The 15950-nt window shown below is 39.2% G+C and overlaps 1 protein-coding gene across 2 annotated transcripts in view; it reads left to right on the top strand.

Moving 5' to 3' along the window:
• Positions 1-15950, top strand: part of CNTNAP5 (contactin associated protein family member 5) — a 1047625-nt gene that overhangs the window by 440892 nt on the left and 590783 nt on the right. For both annotated transcript variants that reach the window (XM_055572939.1, XM_055572940.1), the window contains exon 4: positions 14249-14396. In XM_055572939.1, coding sequence (XP_055428914.1) covers positions 14249-14396 — 148 coding nt within the window. The remainder of the gene's footprint in view (positions 1-14248; positions 14397-15950) is intronic.

Genomic DNA, 15950 nt, shown 5'->3' on the forward strand with positions numbered 1-15950 from the left:
TAACAAATAAGTCAACATTTGACATGGGCTTGAAGAATAATTATGACTGAACTGAAAATGTAGAGCTAACAATACTAATAGTTAACACCTGTGTAAGTTATACATTGCACATGAATTTGAGCAAACTCTGTGAAATAGTGAAGGGCAGAGGAGCCTGGTTCACTGCAGTCCACTGGGTCACAAAAAGTTGGACATTACTTAGCAACTGAACAATTACAAGGTTATACATTATTCCACAACTTCATATTTCATGAAAAACATAGTCTAAGCAAATTCAAGCTATATTCATGAGGGCATATGTTCTTTAGAATAATTCTGGCACAAAGTATGAGCCATCTACACATGAATAAATACAAACATATGGCTACTCCTGCATCTATATAGACATGCACCAACACATTCCTCTCAACCATCCCGAGAAATGCTCTTTGTCGCCTTTTTAAAGTTAGGCGAATATTAGGACAGAAAAGTACTTGCCCAAGTTCTCACATTCAGTAAGTGATGGAACAAGAGTTTGAGCCTGGGAGCATCCTTTTAAGTCCACATGAAAGTAACTCCATAGCACAAAAGGACCAAGACGAAATTGCATGGAACATCTGTGGCCTGTGACTGTAGATGGCCCCAATTTGGGGAGTTTACAGCATGCAGGGATTGCAAGAAAGAAGACTCGTAAAGCAGAATGAAATCAGCTTTGAGTGAGGGTCTTGAATGTCAAGCTGAGGATCTCAGAATCCCTGTTTGCCTGGATTCAAATGTGGTCAACACTGAAGTCAGACCAAGTGTAGAATCATCAAGTGGGATACTCTGAAAATCACTACTTAAATTGGGGAGCAAAGTAAAGTATGAATAGGGACTGAGTGTCCCCTGCTGCAGGGAGGTACACACTCATTTATCCAGCCCTAATCCTCTGCATTTGATATGGAGCATGCAGACCTCCCTACTGTTTACGCGCAAGAGCAACTGGAAGGATGATTGATGTGAGCCATGGAAGCTGCTGCTGCAAACTGCTGGGAAAGGGGAATCAACGAATAGTTTTAGGGGAACTGGTCTGGAATAAAAGAAGCTTTAATGAATGATTCCTTTCCTATGGATTATTATCTCCATTTAATGGATGAAGAAACCAAGATACTGAAAGATGATATGAATGGCCTTTGGCTACACATGGAGCAAGAATAGGTGGTAAAGGTCAAGGGTCCCTTCCTGCAAAGCCCTGCATCGTGCAGCCTAGGGTCCAGCAACGCTTCTCAAGGGGGATCAGGGATAAGAAGCAGAGTGAAGAATGGAAACCTTATCTATTTTCCACTTTCTGGGTGCTACAATCTGTGCAGAGTACTAGAGAGAAAATGAATGAAGGCAGAGATCCTCATGATGAGTGCTATCTGGAGGCGGAGACCACCGTAAATGCATCCATTCTGACCTTTGTGCTGGTGTGCTGCTGAGACAGAAGAGACAATAGCAGTAAATAAAGAGTGTCACCAGCTTAAACAAAGAGGTTGGAAAGAACACAGTGAAGGAGGTGCTTAAAAGAAGCATTTGCTGGTGTGCTTGAGGGAACCTCTAGTAGTCTGATATGGTGGAAGGCGGGCTGGGGCAGAGAGGAGAAGCAGGAGATGGTTTGGAAAACAGAAGGTTTTATAGGGTGTACAAGGAAATCTCTCCTTGATTTTAGAGGTAAAGAACTCTCTTGTCAGATTGTTTAGATGGGAGTAACACCAGAGGGACAAAAATTGTCTGGAGGCTATTGTGGTACCCAGGAAACAGGTCGTGAAGGTGGGGATGGAAAATGAGGGAGGAGAGCCATCACCAGATATTGACTTCAGTTTTTATTTACTCAAGGCCAGACCTCAGAGCTTGCAGCAGATATTCAGGTATTTTTGTCTCAGTTTATTAGCCAAACTAATATCAGATATTAATTATTTTAGCATATAAAATTTTCCTTCCTTCTCTCCTTCCTCCCTCCTTCCCTCCCTCTTTCCTTCCTTCCTTTTCTCCCTCCCTTCCTTTTTCATTCCTTTATGCTTCAAGTGTCCCTTTTAAGAAGGGAAATGCTGATTTTTGCCTAGGAAGGATCATTGCTTGAGTTACTATTGATTTAACAGGAAAAAAGTTGAAAGTTAAGAGCAGAAATGGGACAAAGGTGTGAGGGAGAAGAGAAGGAGATCCTGATGAACTGGGCCTATTACATGGTTTTGCCAGAGGCTGACACTGAGTTGACATCACTTTGCAGAGTGCTACTTTGAGATCCAATCTCAGGAAAATGAATTTTAAAAAAGACACATGATGTCTGCTTTCAGGTTCTTGTTTCCAGTGACAGTCTGCTGTCTCTTCAAAGATTCCTATTCAGGGAAGTTAAGTTATCTTAGGAGAAAATCAGCTACTTGACAGGTAAATTGGGTTTTATCTGCTGTTGTAGACATTCGTTTTGGAAGGGAGCCTGAAAAGCTCTGAGGAGGAAATAATGATATGAACATCCTGGAACCTTTTAGGCATCACTTTGTCCTTTTAGAGACAGCACCAGGCTCAGCGGATATACTGTGTAAGACAGTAGGAACCATACCCACAGTCTGCAGGAAGCTGTGAGCTCAACACCTTGGCCTTGTAGGCACGGACTGTCATCAAGGAAGAAATACGAGAAGTGTGAGCTGCCCACCAGCTCCTCTGATGCTTTTCCCTCAGATAGTTCCTGATAGACTAGGTAGTACAGGATTTCTGAACCATATACATTGAACCTTACTCTCTCTTTTGCTCTCTGAACTGTGCTAGTCCAAGAATTCAGAGCATTAAAGCACTGTGGTAGTAGAAGGAATTCTGACATGTCATTGTTTCCCTTTAACTAGGAAATACATTTTGTTGAGAAATTATCTGCTAACTTCTCTCTCTTGGTTTGTCCACCAAAAGCTGTGAACGTGAACTTCCCTTATTATGGCATTGTATTCGCATGTCTATGGAGCACAGTTAAGAAGTTCCAAGAAAAAAAATGATAATAGGCTCTCTAATGAAACAAATTAGGAGAGCAAAGGTTGCCTATCATTCCTTCACTGAGAAAACCTTTATGGGCTTCAGCTGTGATTCTAGGAGAAGCCACATGATTCATGTAGTACCATGGAGAGCGACAAGAAGGTAAATAAATAGATGTATTTGGTTCTTCAGGTGCGATGCAGGTAGGAAAGAGTAAAGCGAGATAGGCAGGGGGATACTGCAGAGGGAAAGGGCTTGGGGAGATCACCTATTAAAGATATAAGTAAGTAAGTGAAAGTTGCTCGGTCGTGTCTGACTCTTTGCAACCCCATGGACTATACAGTCCAAAGAATTCTCCAGGCCAGAATACTGGAGTGGGTAGCCTGTCCCTTCTCCGGAGGATTGTCCCAATCCAGGGATCAAACCTAGGTCTCCCGCAATGCAGGCAGATTCTTTACCAGATGAGCCACAAGGGAAGCCAATATTAAAGCTATGGTGAGGCACATTTAGGGCTGACCGGCTGCCAGCCTTTGTTTTGCACTTTTCTCTTTACTCCGCAGCTTTACCCTGGATACTCCAGTTAATCTCTTTCTTGCTTTGGCTCCCGCCCTTGCTATCATGTCTCTCCTTAACGCCAGGTCCTGTGATAGGCCAAGTCCTCCTGTCAACTCTGACGCTTCCCCATTTCACAGAGGAGTAAGTCCAGAAAACTTTTGATTTCTTTTCCAGAAATTGAAGAAGGGCAAAGGCATTGTTTCTCTTTGTTTTAGTGGAGTGTGAAAAGTCTAATTTTGCTAAGTGGGTATTTCAGTCCTTCCAGGCATGCGTCACATGGTCAAGCTGCCATATGTGTGGGTGTTACAGCCCTCAGCGCAGAGGTGGAAACATAAATACATGACATATCTCAACAGTCACTTTGGTACCCTTTATATGTAACACAGCAGAAGTCACACAAAAACCAGAACTCTGAACAAATGCCGCAGTGGCAAAGGAGGACTTGGTGTCATCAGCATATACTCATTTTTAAAAACAAATACTTTTACATTCATATTATCCTCAAGAATAATTAGCACTCTGGATCATCCAAGCCAGTAGACAGTAAAGCCACATTCCTGTTGAGCTGTGAGTTGATAGACATGATTTCTAAATTATTAGTGGATTGTATTTTATTTTCTATTAAAACATGACCCAAACACAAACATTGTCATAGAGAAGATGGTGGCTAATTGTGTACATAATATTTCTATTGGTCTAGGAAGAGTTTTGATCAACTTAATTCAGAAACTTCCTTCAAATCAATAAAGCTTACTTGTTAAAGCCAATGGTGATTAGAAAGTCCTTCAACTTCTTCCTTTTTTTTTCCCTTTGGCTGTGCTGAGTCTTCATTGCTGCCTGTGGGCTTTGTCTAGCTGTGGAGAGTGGGGCTACTCTAGTTGCAGTGTGCTGGCTTCTCATTGTGGTGGTTTCTCTTCTTGCGGAGCATGGGCTCTAGGCTGTGCCAGCTTCAACAGCTGTGGTGCATGGCCTCAGTAGTTGTGACTCACAGACTTAGATTTCCTGTGACGTGTAGAATTTTCCTGGACCAGGGATTGAACCTGTGTCCCCTACATTGACAATCAGAGTCTCAACAACTGGACCTCTAGTGCGCTGCTACATGCTAAGTTGCTTCAGTCATGTGTGACTCTTTGTGACTCCACAGACTGTAGCTCGCCAGGCTCCTCTGTCCATGGGATTCTCCAGGCAAGAAATCTGGAGTCATTTGCATGCCCTCTGGAGGATTTTTCTGACCCAGGGATAGAAGCCTTATCTCTTATGCTCCTGCACTGGCAGACAGGTTTGTTATAATAGCGCCACCTGGGAAGTCCTCAATTTTTTTTTTTTTTTTTTTTTTAATAGCTTTACCAATGCCCTTTCCTAGTGCTTGTAACTCTTGAAATTCAGTAAACTTTATTTGTGCTTGAGTTGCTGATGAAATAGTATTAATATAGATTACAGAGGATCACCCTGTTTCATCACACTAGGAGAATGGTGACGAAATGGGGTATAGAGTTAGTGTGGTATTCAACACATTGTAAATCTTCAAGACTTCAATAAATGGCAATAGACAGTGTTAAAAAAAAAAAAGGAGTGGATAGTGGGCCCACCTTTCTAACTTGATCTGAATAGTTGGGAAAAAGGATGACTGATCCATGTCACTTCCCACCGACTAGGCTCCTCTTGTCTGTGGGATTTTCCAGGCAAGAATTCTAGAGTAGGTTGCCATTTCCTCCTCCAGTGGGTCTTCCCCACCCAGGGATCAAACCTGCATCTCCTATTTGAAAAAATAGATATATCTTTAAAAACTAAAGTGCATTTGCTATATATAAAGTGAATTTAGAGGGTACCCCTGGACCAATATAAATATATACATATACCCTCTAACCACTACCCAGATCAAGGTAGAGACTGTCTCCAGCATCTCAAATGGGACCACTCTCATATACAGGTCAAGAGCCATTTGACTCCTAATTTCTTTAAATAACTGCTTTTATAAAATTACAGGTAGATATACCATATAGAGGCTTCCCAGGTGGCATCAGTGGTAAAGAACCCACCTGCCAATGCAGGAGACATAGAGACATGGGTTTGATCCCTGGGTTGGGAACATCCCCTGGAGGAGGGCATGGCAATCCACTCCAGTATTCTTGCCTGGAGAATCCCATGGACAGATGAGACTGGGGTGCTACAGTCCATGGGGTTGCACAGAGTTGGACATTACTAAAGTGACTTAGTATGCATGCATACCACATAGAAACTTATAATGGGCAATGTACTGCAAACAAGTTAGAAAAAATTCCAGTAGTTTAATTACCCATTTTAACTCCTTAAAGTCTATCATTTCAGAATCTCTGTGAGCCAACAGTGGTCAACACCTAACACCTTCATCTCACTTTCCTCTCGGATTGTCAGAAATAAATTCAACAAGAACCCCTGAATAGTAGTTTGGAACATGGAAGCCTGAGTGTGTTTATCCATCTTAGCTATAACTCTGTGGTTTGCATGTTGATTACCCCCTGCCTTAATAAATGTATCTTATTAAATGCCCAAAGCTGATTTCCCAATTAGCTCTGGGCTGCTAGTCCTTAGTTTACATTTCCCACTCTTTTGTGCGGAGAGCCTTTGAATGTCATTCAGAAATTTTAAGTATGGTTGAAAAATGCCTTATGTAGGACTGGAGGATATTAATAAGTCATTGTTTCAAAATATACTCTTACAGAAAGATATTTGTACCCAAGACTCGGCTATTGAAATCTGTCTTTCTCTCTCTTTCTGTCTCTCTCTTTAAGAGTATGGCTTGCACTGGGGAGAGTCTACTGTGTGCAATGTCATTTGCAATGGTATTTGATGTAAGACTTGCAATCCTGGAGATTTTATTTTAATGCTTTTCCTGATGAGAAAACCAAGATTCATAAACATTATGAGCCTTTGTTTATTCACTCAGTCATTTAGCAACTCAGTGTGAGTGATGTCAGGCCATGTTGTTATTCTCTGGAACTTTGCATTTAGTTGGGTGTAAATTTCCCTTTCTCCCATGCTTTTTGTTTCTCTTCTTTCTTCACCTGTTTAGAAAGTCTTCTCTGAGAACCACTTTGCCTTCTTGCTTTTATTTTTCTTTGGGATGGTTTTGTTCACTGCCTCCTGTATGATATTGTGAACCTCTGGCCATCGTTCTTCAGGTACTCTGTTTACTAGATCTAATCCCTTGAATCTGTTTGTCACTTCCACTATATAATCATAGGGGATTTGATGTAAGTCATACCTGACTGGCCTAGTGGTTTTCCCCTTTCTTTAATTTAAGCCTGAAGTCTGCTATGAGAAGCTGATGATCTGAACCACAGTCAGTTCCAGATCTTATTTTTCCTGACTGTACATTGCTTCTCCATCTTTGGCTACAAAAAAAGTAGTCAGTTTGATTTCAGTATTGACCATTTGGTGATGTTCATGTGTAAAAGTCATCTCCTGTGTTGTTGAAAAAGGGTGTTTGCTATGACCAGCAAATGTTTGCAAAATTCTGTTAGGCTTTGCCCTGCTTCATTTTGTACTTCAAGGCCAAACTTGCCTGTTAGTCCAGGTATCTCTTGACTTTCTACTTTTGCATTCCAATCCCCAATGGTGAATAGGACATCCTTTTTTGGTGTTAGTTCTAGGAGGTCTTCTAGATCTTCACAGAACTGATCATCTTCAGTTTCTTTGGCATTAGTGGTTGGGGCATAGACTTGAATTACTGTGATGTTGAATGGTTTGACTTGGAAATGAAGCAAGATCATTTTTGTTGTTTTTGAGGTTCACCCAAGTACTGCATTTTCGGACTCTTGTTGATTATGACGGCTACTCCATTTGTTTTATGGGATTCTTGCCCACAGTAGCAGATATAATGGTAATCCGAATTCTATTCACCCATTCTCATCTATTTTAGTTCACTAATTGCTAAGATGTCCATGTTTACTCTTGCCATCTCTTGCTTGACCATGTCCAATTTACCTTGATTCATGGACCTAACATTCCAGGTTCCTATGCAGTACTGTTATTTATAGCATTGGATTTTACTTTCATCACCAGACACATCCACAGTTGAACATTGTTTCTGCTTTTGGTCCAGCCTCTTCATACTTTCTGGAGCTATTAGTAGAGTCTCTGTTCTTCCCCAGCAGCATATTGGGCACCTTCTGACCTGGAAGGCTCATTTTTCAGTGTCATTTCTTTTTGCTTTTTTGTATAGTTCATGGGGTTCTCACAGGAAATATACTGGGGTGGTTTGTCATTCCCTCCTCCAGTGGATCACATTTTGTCAGAACTCTCCATGATGACCCGTCCATCTTGGTGGCCCTGCATGGCATGGTTCATAGTTTCATTGAGTTATGCAGGCCCCTTCACTATGACAAGGCAGTGATCCATGAAAGGGATATACATACTATTATTGCTGGTTCAAATGGTGAAGAATCTGCCTGAAATGTGAGAGACCCAGGTTCAATCCCTGGGAGATCCTGTGAAGAGGGGAATGGCAATCCACTCCAGTATTCTTGGCTGGAGAATTCCATGGACAGGGGAGCCTGGCAAGCTACACTCCATGAAGTAACAAAGAGTTGGACATGACTGAGCGACTAACAGCCTATATAAAATAGATAACCAACAAGGACCTTCTGTATAGCATAGGGAACTCTACTCAAACATTGATAATAACATCTAAGGGAAAAGAATCTAGAAAAAGAATATATACATATATATATATATATTTATATGTATAACTGAATCACTTTGCTGTACATCTCAAACTAACACAACATTGTAAATCAGCTATATTGCAATACAAATTAAACAAAACAAAATAAAACACATTCCATACATTGAGCTACACACCCCAGCTTAAAATGCCATGCAACCTGTATTTCCAATTATAGTCTAAGAGCCTTGCCAGGGACAACAGAGTGAATCTCAATTTGTTTAGATTAGCCCCCAAAGCTCATGCCATTTCTTTCCCTGTTTTACCACTGCTCTTAATCCTGATTCTGGGGCAGGGTGATATGTTTGGCAGGACACATGACTTGAAATAAGAAATCTCCCTGAGAAATCCTGATATTTTCTCTCAAGCTTACTGAGGCAGAATTTGGGGCTTGTACTTGTTATTTCTTGTCCAGACTGCAGTTAGGCAAAATAACAACATCCTCCCTGTGGCACCTGGCTGCTTGCAATCCAGCTGCCAGTCAGAGCTGTCAGAATAATGTATTCACTCAACCTGGTGTATTCCTTGCCTCCAAATGAGATGTTCCAATGGCAGCTAACCCAAACGGGTCCACTCTCCATTGATAAGTGCTGGCTGGAGTCCCCCTTAGCTTCACCATTTATGCCCCCTCCATTAGCTGCCTAATAAAGCAGGAAAATAGCATCCGCACCTTCATTATGACACCAGGATCTTCCATTTGTCAACCAAAATGTTGCTTAATGTCAAGGAATGGGTATCCGCAGCAGCTGAAGGCTTACTCTACCTCTTTCCCTTCAATTACCTGTGGATCCTTCCACCTGCCCAGAATGAAGAACTCCCTCACCCCCACCCCACATCGTGAACCCACTCTGTGTGCTTGTTTTCTTTTATAAGCACATAGGGACTTAACATCTCTGATCAAGCTCCTTTAATTCTAGAAGTAGGAAGGGAGACAGAAAGACCAATGTTAGCATTGCATTCCTGGCGGATTCATTTTGATATTTGGCAAAACTAATACAATTTTGTAAAGTTTAAAAATAAAATAAAATTTTAAAAAATCAATGAGCAGCTTTATCATGAACCATACGCGTGATTTCTTAAGATAGTAATGATAACATATATACGGTGACAACAGTGTGAAACCTGATACCTGTGGCGGATTCATGTTGATATGTGGCAACACCAATACAATATGGTGAAGTTAAATAATAAAATAAAATTTTTAAAAAATAAAATAAATCTATGAGATACTGAAAAAAAAACAAAACAAAAACCTGAACCCAAACTAAGTTTTGTTCTTGTGGTGGAGTGAGAACAAAACAGACCCCTGACAAGTAATACATGCCTTACTGTTCAGAATTAACTTCTCTGATTTCTGGGGGTTCCTGGTAAGGTGGGGACACTATAGTTATTGGCTGCACAATTGTAAGATGTGTTGCAAATTCAGAAAAGTTAAATGTGTGTGTGTAGGTGGGTGTGTGTATGCCAGTGTGCCTCCTTCAGTGAGGAAGCTGGCTAAAACCTTCCTGATGATAAATAGAGTGAGGTAAAGTAAGATATGCAGAGGGCCAAGCAATTTTTTGGTTTCAGAAACATGACATAAGAGAGTGCTATTCGGAATGCAATAAAAGGATCACTGGGCTTTAGTTAAAATCTTTATAATCCAGTCCCAATTTGATAATCTCTTATGATTTATGATTCCACTTAAATTCTCTCCCAAACTAAGTTTTCTCATCTTTAAAATAAGATAATACAGATTTCCTACCTCACAAAGATGTTATGATCAGATTGTGATGAATGCTGTTGTGCATTTTCTGCCTGTCCTTAAGAACATTTCTGTTCTGATTTCTATCATCAGAGCTTAGTTTTGCATCCCATGGAACTTCATATGCATAGGATCAAAGAGTATGTGCCCTTTATAAAAGCTCACTGCTTATATGGATTAGTAGTATTCCAATCTAACACTCTTCAGAGTTCAATTTACTCTTTTTTATATCTTCTTAGAGTGGGAACTTAGATTTTAAATTTTATATCTTTCTTATTATATCTTTTAAAAAACCTTTAAAGCCATGAATTATCTTCTAAGGACTGCTTTCATTAAAAGCACAAATTTTGATACAGTATTTCTATCATTCTTCAATTTCCATTGTTTTCGAATTTCCATTGTGGTTTCTTGTTGACCTAAGGATTACTTGAAAGTGTGTTTGTAAATATCTAAATATTTGAAAGTTTTCTAGGTAATTTATTATTACCAATTCTTAATTTAATTTAATTGTGGTCAGAAAACAAACTGTGGTTTCTTCAGGACTTATTGGGTAGGATATAGTGTCTCTTAGTCGATGTTCCACATGCATTTGAAAATAATATATAATCAGCATTCAGTGAAGTATTCCAAGAACATTAATTAAGCAAGTTCTCTGATAATATTGTTGAATCTTATATTCTCACTGACTATTTTTGAATCTCTGTTGTAGGTGCATGTGCATTTAGGTGTTTTTTCTTCATGATGAACTGACCCTTTATAAATTTGAAAATCTCTCCTATCTTGTAATACAGTTTACAATGTCTGATATTAATAGAGAAAAGCCAGGTTTATTGTGCCTATTATTTGCATGAAATGTCTTTTCCCTTCATTTTACTTTTAACCTGTCAATATCTTTATTTCACAAAGAGTATTATATAAAAAAGTGTATTAATAAGCCTTCCTTTTTTATCTAGCCTGACAATTTATGCCTTTAGCTGAGGTTTGACTCAGGTTTCTTTTAATGTAATTATCCACTGGGAAAGTTTTAAGTTTACTATCTTGAAATTTCTCCTCTGTATTTATTCATTTCTCATTTCTTATCTTATTTCACATTAAACGAGCATTGGTGCCTCACTGCTGTTGTTATCATATTTTAGTGTTCCTTCCTCTTTTATAACGGCTTTGTGACTATACCTCTTAGGTTTATTTTAATGCATTCTCGGCTTATTTAAATTTACTTCAAATTGACATACCACTTTATATATTGTCTTATGGTCTTGCAACAGTATAATTCTCTTTAGCCTACATTCCGCATGCCATCCTTTGTGGTTTTATTGATACATGTTCACTTGTACATTTGCAATCAACATCACAATGTATTATTATTTTTCCTTTAAACTGAGTATTGGCTTTTAAAATATTTAAGAAAAGAAATACAAGTAGTCTTATATTTAGCCACCTATTTAACACTTTGCTTATTCTCCATCTCTTCTTGTACACTGAATGTTCCATCTGGAATCAGTTTCTTTAGAGTGTAGAACTTATTTTACACTTCTTAACAGTGGAGATCTGTAGGTAATACATTGTCACAACTTTTGTTTAAATGAAATTGTGTTATTTTTCCTTCAGATTTGAAAGCTATTTTGTGCTGGATATAGAGTGTGAGGTTGAGAGTTTCATACTTAGAGCATTTGCTGGTCTCCATTGTTTCCTAAGAGAAGTCACCCATCATTCCACTGTTGTTCAGTTGCTATCTTCAGCAACTGAGCTGGCATTGAGAGAGCAGTATTTTTAAAGCATCTTAGTAGGGCCTTGGGATCCAAGTACCTGGAGAATAAGATTCTTTGCTTTTCATCCCAGCCTACACAGTCTTGTATTGCCAAGCACTGCATTTCTTTGACCTTGTAGGAAGATGAACTGGTGAACTCGGTGAGCGTTTGGTTGCAGCTTCTTTTAGATTCAATCTGCCTCTATCTCTAATTGTTTAGGCTGCTAGCTCTAGGAGGGCTCTGGGATCATGCATTGCATACTTTGAAATCTCAAAACTTTGTGACCTTGGGTCTGTTCAGATGTGTATTCACGGGACTATGAAACTGCAAACAATATGACTCTAGAATAGTAGGAAACCTTGAAATGTTGAGATGCTGAGATCTCAATATTGCAAGGGAGTGAGGGTCAGAAAGAATAGATTGTTTGCCCAATATTACACAATGATGCCACGATGCTGACCATTTGGGTGAGAATCCAGGATTCCCTCTTCAGAACATGTGGCACCTGAGGATTCCAAGCTCCCTAAATAAACCTTTCATCTAGAATTTTACAACCAGGATTTCAATATACACTTAAGGTATATTCAGTCTATATGTCACTTAGAACATAGGAGAGGATTCCCCCATCACCCTCAGTGTGAATAAAGTCCTGTTTAAAATTCAGTTTCTATATGGGATGCTGAAAATACAGAGCCTCTACATGCTTGGGTAGTGGGTTGTAGGAAACACAGTTAACGGAGTCCGGAGAACTAAACTGAAGTCTGCCAAGTTTGGTTGTAGAAAAACATGAAATATGTTCAATGCATCCAACAGTGGAAGCCCACCAGAATCTTTAACCACCTCCCAAATTCATGTATCAAAGAAGTAAATTTTGAAAAGAACTGCATTCTGCAGGGAAGGTGGGCAAAGGTTGAAGAGGTTTTATATCTGTATCAGTTGCTAAAGTTGGAACAGGACATGCTAAAGATGAGCCTGCTGAAGAGAACCTTTTTTTCTTTTTTTTTTTCTGTATTGAGACAATGACCAAATCTTTGACAAACCTGTGGAGAAGAAAGTTACATTTGAACTTCAAGGAATTCCCCTCCCCCAAATCATTCTCTTGCATCAGAGTTTTGCAGCAAAGTAGAAAGTGAGCTTCTCTGTTCTTCATAAGCCAATTTATGATGTATAATAGTGACTATATTAATTTTCTAATGTCAGAGTTATTAGCCAGTGGGTGTTTTGTGTACAGCAGAAATGTCAGATTGTTCAAATTACCCGAGATTCACAGATGTTATGAGAATACAGTCAAAGTTAAGATTCAAATCATTGAAACGGATTCCATTACATACATAAAATCCTTTTACTTGGTATTCTCTTTGGCCATTTGAGAAACCAATGGTTTGGTTGGTGTTGATAGAACATTAGCATGAAGGCTTTACCCATGAATACTTGAGTTGGAAAAGAAGACTGGTGATGATTCATAATGAAGCAAACTAATCAGTGTGCTACCTGACATCCTACCTTAAAGATAAGGTACAATCAGGATGAAGAGAAAGTTCTGGGGATGGATAGGTGTGATGGTTGCATAATAATGTGATTGTACTTTAAGCCACTGAAATATATACTTGAAAATGGTTAAAATGGCAAATTTTATGTTATTCATATTTTACCCCAGTGGGGAAAAAAAGATTAGGTATGAGACTTTGGATTCCATCTGTAGAAAATTTCTACCCCAGAAATCATTCATCCAAATGAAGGCTAGGAGGCATAATTTTAGTGTACCAAATATCTCCCATGCTGTGTGTTCCTTTGCTTAACCTTCACAAGGAAGTATGAATATAAATTACATAAAAACCAGAGACTCCTGTTCTCCCTAGTGGAGCAATTGACAGTGGAATAGTTGAAAAGTGAGTGGCTGTAGAAAAGCTATATGCTTTGGAATAGGACAACTTTGAAATTGAACCATAGACTAATTACTAACCATTTAGATGATTTAAAGATATTTTTCATCCTCTTTTCTCTCTCTAGGCTTCAGATTTCTTTTTAATCTATAAAATAGCAATAATGATCATGAAAAAGTCTTTGCTTAGTGATTGGCTTCAATTAATGGTAACAATTGCTTCTATAAAAGCCTTTGTTCCATGAAGAGATTTTTCAGTTATCTCCCATACCACAGTAATTATCAGTGTTAGGAATATCAGAACTTCATTATTTGCTTAGTACAGCTTTTGTGTGTCATGCCTTGTGACTTACTAAGATTTACATACTTATGAAATCTTGGGGAAGGAGTTTTTTAAAGAATAATGTACAGCAGCTCTCTCTCTCTCTCTCTCTCTCTCTCTATATATATATATATATATATATATATATAAAAAACACGTAATGCAGAATTTTCACCAGAGTCAAATTTCATTTGGAAGATCTGAGATGTTGAGGATTTTCTTTGTAAGACTTTATGGAATGTCATGGCTGGATTTCCATTCGTGGTCCTTAAGCTCAGGTGACAGTGCTGCCGTGGTGTCACAGACCTCACCTGGCTTCCATTTCTTCCCACAGACATTTGCAGGAAACATGAATGCTGACAGTGTGATGCACCACAAGTTACTGCATTCTGTGAGAGCCCGGTTCATTCGCTTTGTCCCCCTGGAGTGGAATCCAAGCGGAAAGATCGGCATGAGGGTTGAAGTCTATGGATGCTCCTATAGTAAGTACCCACACAAATTATCAGCACTGGTGTGTGTTTGCATGTGGCATTATCCATACTGTATCAGGTTGTTGACACTGAGAATGCAATCTCAATCATTTTAAAGTCATTTCTATAGTTTAATGACATATACATATTTGAAAATGTGAAATTCAACCCAGATGTAGAAGTACGTTTATTTAGGGATTAAGTAGTTTGGAGATGAGATGATTGGTTTTAACAAAAATAGTTCAAAATGAAGAACTCTTGGAGTTTGAACTATGACTTATCTTTGCAGTACTAAAATAATTTTAGTCATTTCCCAGGAGTGGGGTGAAGTATTATAAAACTCTTCCCTTCCTTGTTCTAGAAGGGAAAGAGAAGAAACATTTCAACTCAGTGTAACATGTGGGATGTTTCTCTCTTGGAATTATGCAGACACTCCATTCTTCTGAATTGTTTGGGCTGAATTTAAAAGTAGAGCTCCATTTTGCAGATAAAGAAGGTCACAAACATAGGGAGAACTCTAGATGACTCTAGAACTGTGAAAAGATTGCCTTTATCTTGAACAAGCACTTTTAGAAAGAATGTGCTTAAAACAGATGCTCCAAAAAACTGTTAAATCAAGGAGAAGCTGCCTTGCACTCCAGCTTTTCTATCAAAAAGTGTAGACATCTAGGGTGAGAACATGGGTGTTTCCTAACCCAGGATCTCTGGGGCCCCCAGATTCCCATTTTACCTCTTCTCTTGATAACAGGTGTCACAACTAATATTACCAAATGCAAGTTTGTGTACCCAATACACAATGAGGCCAAATAAACAGAAACATCAGAGTTTGGAAGAGAGAAATATTTATTGCAGGGACAAGTGAGAGAACTGGTTGCTCATGTCCAAAAACCCAGAACTCCCCAGAATTTGGCAGAACTCTTTAAAAGGCAAGGTAAGGGAGGGGCATCTCATGTGAAGAGTTGACTCATTGGAAAAGACCCTGATGCTGGGAGGGATTGGGGGCAGGAGGAGAAGGGGAAGACAGAGGATGAGATGGCTGGATGGCATCACCGACTCAATGGACATGAGTTTGAGCAAGCTCCGGGTGTTGGACAGGAAGGCCTGGCGTGCTGTGATTCATGGGGTCACAAAGAGTCGGACACGACTGAGCGACTGAACTGAACTGAACTGAAATGAAGGGAGGGGCATATTTAATTATTGAAAACCTCTTGGTCCCAGAATCCTTTGTTCTTATAGCTGTCCACATAGATCAGGTAACAATGTTCCTGTAAATTTCCAACAAGAAAAATATTATTCTCTGTTCTGTAACTTTGTGTCTCTATGTGAATGGAAAAGAGCTATACCCTTAAAAGGTCAGAACCCTGAACGGGCTCTCCTATATATATCAGGCCATTGGCAAAATTCTTAACTCTGAGCAATAGAATACAAAGATTAAAGTAAAAGAAACATGTTCTAATCCATTTTCAAAAGATCTAATATGGAGTCCTATTTGTTCTTCCCTATTACACTAGGAGGCTTATTTTAGGTTAAACATGAAGCATTCATGTTGAAATAAAAAGCATATTT

Source organism: Bubalus kerabau, chromosome 3 (assembly GCF_029407905.1).
Source record: "Bubalus kerabau isolate K-KA32 ecotype Philippines breed swamp buffalo chromosome 3, PCC_UOA_SB_1v2, whole genome shotgun sequence".
Classification (NCBI taxonomy): Eukaryota; Metazoa; Chordata; class Mammalia; order Artiodactyla; family Bovidae; genus Bubalus; species Bubalus kerabau.